Raw genomic sequence first — 9,697 nt, 5'->3', positions numbered from 1 at the left:
AATACAAAGAAAAAATAATCAAAATTGTCAGTTTATTTTACGGGTACCTGAAATTTACAAGACACAGGCATACACTTTAAAGGTGAGTTTTGGCATTTGCTAACAATGTAAAAACCCTGTATGATTAAAAAATATATTTCCATTTCACCAACACCCCTTCCTCCTGTTCTGAGCCTTAGTTATTAAGATCTTTGTGGGTTTCAACCAGAGACCATTTTTTCTTTAACAGCACCTGTTATTCCTTAACCATTTTAGTCATCTGTGTTCGGTGTCACCATTTGCGAATTGTGTGTGTGTGTAGAGCCAGGAAAATCGATCAATCGAAAATTCTCCCAGACAGACATGCATTAATCAGTCTATTTTCCAAGTGTTATTCAAATAGGAAAAAAACTCCTCACTGTCTCGTCAGGAATAAGTTCACTTTCAAAGAAAGCATTTCATTGGAGAACATTTTGTGAACAGTTTTCTGTAGGGGAAGCGGGCTTGGAGGAGTATTCCTTCTAGCACGTAACTAATAACTGGAGAGGGAGTAGCGGGCCTGCTTCAGTAAGGAAGGCGAGCGTAGTCCCTGGGTTCGAGCATTTGCTTTCCTCCACGTCCTGAATACACAAAACTGGGGACCGATCAGCAAACTATACACACAGTTTTAAATATGAAATCGATGGGATCCAGGTGGCGCTATTAAAGAGGAAAACCAGCGGAGGCTGCGGTACTGCTAGGCAGGCAGCTGTGCTTGTTCTCTGCTGATAGTGTGGAGGAAGTTGGATCCCAGCGCCTGAAATCCCCTTCTGATCCGGTGCGTCTGGCGCCTGGCCTTCGGCGGCTCAGTCCAGCTGCAGGACACCAACCACCCCCTTTGTTTACTGTCGGGTCGCCGCTAGCTGGAAGCTTGGTGCCTGAGGATTCCATGTCTGACGAGGTGACGAGAAGTGCAGCAGGAAATAATGCCTGCATACCTAATTCCCTGTCCGGGACCCAGCCCGGTCCTGGGGGTGCCCAGGGCCTGTCAACAGCTCAGTTAGGGCCCGGGGAGCTGTCCTGATAAACTGAGCAGCTGGAGATATGGAAGATTAAGGAGTCTCCGTAGCCGCTCTTTAAATACATCAGCAGCTCCTTCGGATACACTGTGGGCTCGCGGGTTGGCGATTCAATCAATACGTGTCAAACAAGCCACGCTGGAGCTGTGTTCTCACTACTCCCGGGAGAGCCAGACCGGCGCAGCGCGGCTCGGCCCTACAGCAAGCCACGAGGGCGTGTCAGGACTGGGTGCTCACCTCCGGCGCTCACCTCCTGCTACAGGCGGCCCCAATCACCTGTCCTAGCCAAGCAGCCAGTGACACCTACACTGAGGTGGCGAGTCCGGACCCCTTCAGGGCGAAGGACACAACAGCGGCAGGAGTGGCGTGGCTCCTGGAAAATCCGACAGGGAGGGGTTGGGGTGGCTCCTGCCGTACAGCTCTGCTACCAGGGATGTTTGCCCAGCGGAAACCCTACCTTTGATCACCCCGAGCGGGCTGCAGAGCTAGTAGCCGACCCCCCTCCCCCCCGCAACTGTGGCTGGAGCTGTGCTCGGCCAGGGCTATGTCCTGTCCTGGTATAGCTCGCAGCTGCTCCTGCGCAGCCAGGATGATCACTGCATCAGTCAGAGACAAAAACGCCATCCACATCCAAAGAAAGGAGCGGGAGCCTGTCGGTCACTAGGACCCGGGGAACTTGTGTGCAGCGAGGCAATAAATGCCCCCCGATAGTACCATGAGGGAGGGCCAGAGCAGCAATCCTGGGTCAGACCAATGACCCATTTAGCTCAGCATCCTGCCCACAGTGCCCATGGCAGATGCTTCGAAGGGAACGGACAGAACAGGGCAATTATTGAGTGATCCGGCCCCGTGCCCCAGTCCCAGCTTCTGGCAGCCAGACGTTTAGGGACACCCAGAGCCCGGGGTTGCCTCCCAGCCCATCTTGGCTAATAGCCACTGAAGGACCTACCCTCCCTGATCTCAGCTAATTCTTTTTTTAAACCTGGTTATACTTTGGGAGGGATTCCGCTCCGCTTTCTGCTCCCACTTGCTCCAGCGAACATTGGGCTCCAGCGCTTGTTGATTGGCGCCGTGGGGAGTTTGCTCAGGGGGAGTGTTTGCCGATGGGGGGGGCTGGCTTTCCCCTGCCTGGACAGGCTCATTGGCTAGACACAGCACTGGCAGGAAGGGGACAGAGACCGGGCGGCCCCGCCCAGCGCCAATAGAAACCTATTGAAGGGTAATCTGAGCCCGGAGAAATTCGCTGCTGCGGTGCAGGCATCAACCCCGAGGCTGGGGCTGCTGTCGGGCGGGGTGCTGGGGGGCGCGTGTCTCTGTGCCCGGCCAGGCAGCGCGGCCTGAGGGGGAAGGGAGGGGAGCGCCGAGCGCGGCGGAGCCATGCAGTACCAGCACCCGGCCTCGTCCCCGGCCGCCGCGGCCATGGGGGTGAGCGTGCCGCTCTACGCGCCCACCCCGCTGCTGCAGCCCGTGCACCCCACGCCCTTCTACATCGAGGACATCCTGGGCAGAGGGGCCGGCGCGCCCCCCGCGCCGCACCCCCTGCCCTCGCCGGCGCCGCCGACTCTGCCGTCTCCCAACTCCTCCTTCACCAGCCTGGTGTCCACCTACAGGACCCCCATCTACGAGCCGACCCCGATCCACCCGGCCTTCTCCCACCATCCTGCCCTGGCTGCTACCTACGGCGGCAGCACCTACGCCGGCCCCCTGTATCCTTTCCCCCGGACCGTGAACGACTACACCCACGCTCTGATCAGGCATGACCCCCTGGGTAAGCAGCGCCTCTGTTCTCTCCCTCCTCCTCGGGCTTCTCTCCCCTCCTGTCCCCTCGCCGCGCCCTGCACTGGGTCCCCGCGCGGTTGGGTCCCAGCAGGGCCGTCGGCGCTTCTGCATTTCTGCTGCTGGGGGCTGCAATTGAAAGTCATTGAAACTCTCCCTGGCCTCAGTCTGATTTACAGTAAACTGAGAAGCGCTGAGCTCTCGCGTTTGGAGCCAGACCGCAGCGCCCGCCCGCTGGTGACTCAGATTTGTTTTCCTTCAACCAAGTGACTCTGAGTGTCCTTAGTAATGTCGTGTGTGGTTTTAGTGGAGAGTTTTAATTGTAGTGAAAAATCGTATTTCAGATCTGAGACTTTGCCTGCACATGACTTAAAACGTTTGGCTGCTGATTCTGATCTCACTGGGACCCGAGTAACTCAGGCGCACTCGTGCATCCCCTCAATAAGTCAGATCAGAATCAGGCCTCCGGTCACTCTTCTATTGCAACCCCCAGGACGGTCCCTTCTCTACTCCGCTCAGCAAGGCTGAGATCTTCAATCCCTTGGGGGCTGAGCCCAGCCTCAGCCGGCGTATTGATAGCTGCAGCACTTGTTCTTACTGATTGCAAAACTGGACCTGACTCACCAAATTTGTGCAGTGAAAGAGGCTGACCCTTTCCGTTCATACAGGAAATCTTGAGCTCTCGATAGGAGTAAATCTGGTTTCAGAAGCTGTTAAGTGTTTTCCTGGCTGCCTGAAGCAGGCTCTTCCCCGGGAGTCGTGCACACTGCTGATTATTTTATCGACATCCTCAATACAGACAAATTCAGGAAACACTCGACTTCTGATAGCCGGGATCCGTTTTTCTGATATTGTTCATTTCCTCTGTGTGGGATGTGACTTTATGACAGCTAAAATAACCAGTTGCTTCCTATTTTTTGAGTCTGTTTTGCACCAGAATTACTAAAGCCTGACGCAAGCAAAATCTCGAAAAACAATGCTGCATTTCAAAGGGTACAGACAGAAAGGCAAACAGTGACTCAAAGGCTCTAACTGGAGAGTTACTGGGACCAGGGGGCACTGCAACTTGTTTTATTTGGTTTGATGTAATTAAGTGTGGATTGCTGCACCTCCTTCCATATACATTGCATACGGCCATCAGACCCAAGAGCTACATTTCGATTGCGAATGTTAAGTAATTAACCCCCAATTGCCTATGCCCCTTGGGGGGTCTCCAACAACTAGCGTTTGGTGTTTAGCTACAGCATCGTTTGTGTGATTAATAAGGATATACAAAATACAGATAAAATGATAGAGTCCACGTTAGGTATCTCCACAGAAATGCTGCTAACCCGTGTGGAAGGTGAAGTAGACAGATAATGACAGTACTTTCTAGCACAAACCATTGACAGACTCGAGATAGTGAGGACTTCAGTGAGGCATGCTCTCAGCATGCGGGCAAACATTTGCACAGAGAAGGCAAGGTAGTTTCTTTGGGTTATTACAGTGAAAGAGCAGAAGGAAGCAAAGTTTTTTTTCTCTCTCTTTTCTTTGCGAGATAGACCAACAGGAAACACATTGACGGAAATGTTGCCATGGCCCTTTGGGTGGCTTTAACTGGTCTCCTCTGCTCGACTGATGTAAAAATCAGAGGCGAAAGATCAAACTAAGGCTGAAGAGTCCGCGTGCACTGAAAGCGAAGCGCCTCAGAGCCACACTGCACCCAGCACTTGTAGCCCTCCTGGCGAGGGGGGTACACACCGGGCAAAGCCGGTCTGCTGTGCAGTAAGCTCTGACCAGTGGGGAAACGCACCGGCTTCCCATTTGGGAAGCCAGTGTTTCTATTACAGAAAAGGGCCCCGGGGTATCAGAAACAGACGCAGCAGTGTATATGCGGCACCCGCAGCGAACGCCTCCCTCTCTGTTACCCTGGGACCCTCCGAGGGCCAAGTTTCTCTGCAGGGCGGGCATAAGCCCCGGGACTGGAGCCCAGCCCCAAGCCGCGGGAGAGACAAGCCCCAGCTACTGTCTGCCACTAACGTGCAGGGATTGTGTCTCTTTTGAAGGGAAGCCCTTGCTCTGGAGTCCCTTCATCCAGCGGCCGCTGCACAAGAGGAAAGGGGGGCAAGTTCGCTTCTCCAATGACCAGACCATCGAGCTGGAGAAGAAGTTTGAGACCCAAAAGTATCTCTCGCCGCCGGAAAGAAAACGACTGGCCAAGATGCTCCAGCTCAGCGAGAGGCAGGTGAGGCCAAGCAAATCCCCCCCGCACCTGGGAGCACAGTACGGGGCTGCCTCCCGTAGGCCCCACAGGATACACATGGGGGGCCCTGCGCCTTTGGGAGCCAAGGCCGTAACTCCTCAGTGAGCACTCCTCTTTACCGCTCTTTCAACCAGACAGGGCCGTGTAAATCCCTGCGTGTTCCGCAGGTTTGAGTTACTTCTCCTGGGGTTAAATTCGGCTCGCAGTGGCATGGGTTGAAATCAGGAGTGACTCAGACGTTTTCTGCATTTAGGCTGGGGTCGCTGAGCAGCCCGTTTTTTGCTGCTTGGTTTTTCTTTTTCCTCTTTTTTCGCCCTCACCCGAGCAAATGGACTTTGTTTTAAGCTGAGCCTGGGATATACCGAATGTGGGACAACGTTGTGCCTTTTTCTGTTGTTTTTAGGTCAAAACTTGGTTTCAGAATCGCAGAGCTAAATGGAGGCGCCTAAAGCAGGTACTGGGATGTTTCTGTTTCTATAGAAATAAGTATTTTAATAATCTTATCTTAGAACGTGATCGCCTATTCCAGCTTGTATGCAAAAGTCATTTGAAAGGCTGTTTAACCTCTTCACCTTGATTAAAAAGGCAAATAGTCATGCTGGAATCCAGGATGGCTCGTTCAGCCAGCACTAATGTTAAAAGCTCCTAACGTAGTTCCTATATCAATTATGCCTGGGTTTTCACACACTGCTATTAAAACTCCACACTAATTGTTTTGTAAACCCATATGTTGTTTATCTAATTAACGCAGAGAAGATAAGTAAATTGCTTAGGCAGTTGTCTTTGGGAGAATATTTACTAGTCCTTTTAATTACACCTTTATAGCAAGTACAGGCAGATTTATTATATAAAGGCTGGAAAATAAATATACAAAAGCCTGTTTATTGTTTTGAGCCCTAGGAAAAAATAATTAGCTTTTGAGTTCATTTAGTTTAGGTCAGTCACTTACAGCCTATTAGACTGGAAATTATAATACTTTCCCTCCCATCAAATAAAGTGTAGTCATATCAGTAAATCATTATATATCTGATCCTGCAGTTTTTTATAGGGTTAAGCTTCCATCGAGATATCTGATAAAGGGCTTTAAAAATTATGTAGAAAAGAAAAAGATGAAACATTACAACATCGTGTTCAGTTTAATCCTCCAATAAACACAAAGTGAGGATTTGTTTTAAATCGTACTATTTTTCATTAGTAATTGGGGTGGGGGGGTTATATGTTAATGAAAAACAAAGATTAACTGCAGTGTGAAGTTGTTGGCTATGTTTACTATATGAATATTTTTGGGTTTCACCTGTTCCTCAATCTACTTTTATTAATAACTCCAGGTTTATGTAGAGCTGTACTTATTGCTATAGAAATAATTACTTTCAAGGAAGTCATTTTCCCTGAGAAACATAAAATGGGCTGACTCCTGCTCTAAAATATCCGGAGACATCTGGTTACCTGGGATATTTTAAGTCACTGCCTCCTTTTTAGTCAGTCAGATCCCTATCCGAGGTACATTTCCACCTATTCTTTCTCTTTGCTCTAGAAAGCTTCATGCCTCCTGAATCATTTTGAAATTAGCATTTTTAATGTCTGGTTTTAGGTTTAGGATTATTATGGTTGGTAATTTTCTCATTTCTTTCCTATGACATGAAGGGCCTTGGTTCCACCTCCCATTGAAGCCAAAGGCAGTTTTGCCATTGGTTTCAATGAAAGGATAATCTGGTCCAGAAAGAAGCAGCTGGCCAATTTAAGAAACATTTTCTGAGAACAAAATCACTTTCAAAATGCTCTTGGATCAAGGTTCTCGCTGGGAGGTATTTGAGATGATGATGATGATGATGATATTGCCTGGGAGCCTGGTGTTACTGAGCCCATGACAAAACTGCCAGTGACTTCAGTGGGAGCAGGAACAAGGCCATATGGATCCCTTATGTTTGTGATGCCTCTTAGCTGTGCTGTCCCATCTCATTTTGGTACCAGCACAGTTCCGCCTTCTTTTATGATCCTTTAATCCCATCTGCTCAGTGGGACACTTTTATAAGGAAGAAGTGCTCACAGCCGTACACATGCATTTCCATAAGCATTTAACAAGCAGACCAGCGCATTGAATCGAAACAGCCCAGACCGCCTGAAAATGCCTCAGAATTGTAGGCTTAGAAGGAACCCCCTCAAACAATTCACTTTGCCTCACAACATTGTCTTGACTCACGGGTGTTCTGATTGTGTTGGCTATATTTCGGTGTCAAGCTGGTTGTTTACTGATTAATTTTAGGAGAACCCTCAAGGCAGCAAAAAAGAAGAAACTGAAAGTGTGGACAGCCACTGTGATAAAAGGCAAGAGAGCTGTCTGACCCCTGAGCAGAAGAATAAAGAAGTCTCTCTTGATGGGTCTCAGTACACCCCTTCACCAGTCTCTCAGGAGGACCTTGAGTCAGAAATCTCAGATGATTCAGATCAAGAAGTGGACATTGAAGGTGATAAAGGCTATTATAATTCTACCCACTAGTGGCTCCACTTTTAAGAATGGACCCTAATTCAGCTTGCACTTTAATAGGAGCTGGCTTGTAAAGAATGTTTTGCTACAAAAGAAAAACTTTCACCATTTCTCAGAGACAACCACTTAGTTTTGTAAATCTAAAACCAAACTATTTTGTGCAGATAGTTGATTCATGGGCAGATCTTTATTTTGGATAAAGGAACAGATTCATGTTTTGTATTTAATTTGTAAGATATACTTGTACATTGATTAATGTTCTAACTGAAATATAATAATACTATGTCCTGTCTTTACTGACTTGGGTCTGATCCAGCTCTCTTTATGCAGTCAGGCAGAACTCCCATTTATTTCAACTTTAACTGGGAAGTGAGTGTGAACTGCAGGGCTAAGGACCTTTGTATGTATACACAAAATGTAGCTTAAAAGAATAGACGGTCTTTTAAAAGTCTCCTTTCCTATCAGAGGAATATATTTAATGAAATGGAGAGGGATTTGATAATTCTCATCAAGTGCCTTATACCTTCCCTCTCATGACACATATGGTGCTTTTCTTCAAGACATTATTCTATTTATGCTACAGGTCATTTGTAAAAGCTGATTTTTACTTTTATATTACACACAATACATATATACAGTGCCCTTTTGAATCTGGGGTCCCTGGAGATGTTGCCTTGAAATCTGGCTGATTCTATTTGTAGGAGAAATATTTTTGATTAAAATCTATCAAGCTGGTTTTGCCTGATTTATAGTTTACTTCCTCTGTTTCACAAGAAAATGTGACAAATGATAGGGCCCCACTGCTGGAGAAAAACTGACGTCAGCTGCTGGATAGTAAGGTAGGCATACATTAGCAGTGGGAAGTTAATGCCTACTGTATACATATCTATCTCTGTATATATTCCTTTGCTTTACAAGTCTTGCGGTTTTATACCTCACATTGTTCATATTTTGTACATATTTGTTTATTGTTTTAAAAAAGCCACAAACTGGTATTTAAATTTTTGTTTAAGAACTTGTCTGTGAAATAAAACTGAACTCTGGACCACCCCAGATATTGGACAGTCACTTCTTTGAAACAGGCATGTTTGCAATAGAATTTATGTTACTTTTCCAAAAAGCCTTTAACCAACTCCATTTCCAGCCTCTCATACAACTGAGGGGGTTGGGGGGAAAGCAAGTTTCCTTCCGAGTTTATTGGTGGGACGGGTCGGGAAATTGACTTCCTGGCTTTAGAGGATTCTGAGCAGCTCCATGCTCAGAACTTCTCCGTTGAATTTGGGATTATTTTTCTATTACAGCCTGCAGCTCCGCCCTTGTGTTTTATACAGACAGTAAAAAATACCATGCCCCCTGCCCACCGGAATACAGAGCGAGGTGGAACATTAACCACCGAGAGAAGGGGGGGGGGGTTTCAAGTGTGTCAGTCTGTTGTAAAGGTTTACAGGGCGCTCTTAAGTGATCCAAGTATTTGGAGAGAGGAAGAAAAAGGGAAACTTAAATCAAAGTGAACGTGGGGTGGATTAAAAATGAAAACCTTTGTGGCTCCCTGGGGAGGGGGATATTGATTTCCCTGGCGCTGCCCAGCTCTGGCTGCCATTGACCTACCTGAGTCAATAATGGTTATTTATCTTAGCCGCCATTCTCCGAAACCAGGGGAGTCTTCTGGGAACAGGAGCCCCAGGGAATAAAGGAGAGCGAAGAGAGTAAACTGCTGGGAGGAAACGGGGATGGGAGAGGGTTGGGCTCAAGGACAATAATGGTAAACGTCAATATAATATGATAATGCCTGCCACATTTGAGAGCGCCGCGCATTCCCCAGCCGCTGTCTCTCTTACACCAGACTCTGCAGCTTTGTGCCTCCTCTATATTAAGGGATGTGTTATTGCTCCTATTATTATCTCCATTCTATTCCGAGGATCTGGAGTAGGATCGATCTCTACCCCTGCCCTCCAGACCAAAGTCTGCGGTAAGCCCCTGAGTCAGGCCTCGGGGGTTTCTCCTTAGCAACCCTGAGCAGGAGGAGCCAAAAGAACTCGTGGAAACGGGGCACTGAGACACAGCTCCTCAAACAGGTCTGTGAAGAAGGGTTACTAACGACTGAGCATCCTGCTGGCTCCTCAAGCCGACGGAGCCCTAGTTAGCAGGCGTGGGTGG

The 9,697-nt window shown here is 48.1% G+C and overlaps 1 protein-coding gene across 1 annotated transcript; it reads left to right on the top strand.

The window, feature by feature from the left end:
- The first annotated feature begins 2,391 nt into the window (after window positions 1–2,391).
- Window positions 2,392–8,580, top strand: HHEX (hematopoietically expressed homeobox). Its single transcript, XM_077822908.1, has 4 exons — window positions 2,392–2,805; window positions 4,859–5,037; window positions 5,459–5,509; window positions 7,319–8,580. The coding sequence occupies exons 1-4, from the start codon at window positions 2,415–2,417 to the stop codon at window positions 7,550–7,552; spliced, it is 855 nt and encodes a 284-aa protein (XP_077679034.1). The 5' UTR covers window positions 2,392–2,414; the 3' UTR covers window positions 7,553–8,580.
- The last annotated feature ends 1,117 nt before the right edge of the window (window positions 8,581–9,697 follow it).

This window comes from Eretmochelys imbricata, chromosome 7, assembly GCF_965152235.1.
Source record: "Eretmochelys imbricata isolate rEreImb1 chromosome 7, rEreImb1.hap1, whole genome shotgun sequence".
Taxonomy (NCBI): domain Eukaryota; kingdom Metazoa; phylum Chordata; order Testudines; family Cheloniidae; genus Eretmochelys; species Eretmochelys imbricata.
The sequence above is the reverse complement of the archived record's forward strand: the minus strand, read 5'-3'. Positions and strand labels throughout refer to the sequence as shown.

Excerpts from the sequence above, each read along its gene's own strand:
- HHEX (XM_077822908.1), top strand. The coding sequence starts at position 2,415 with ATGCAGTACCAGCACCCGGCCTCGTCCCCGGCCGCCGCGGCCATGGGG. Across the intron at positions 5,038-5,458 it reads TCCAGCTCAGCGAGAGGCAG|GTCAAAACTTGGTTTCAGAA; the intron begins GTGAGGCCAAGC and ends TGTTGTTTTTAG. Across the intron at positions 5,510-7,318 it reads AATGGAGGCGCCTAAAGCAG|GAGAACCCTCAAGGCAGCAA; the intron begins GTACTGGGATGT and ends GATTAATTTTAG.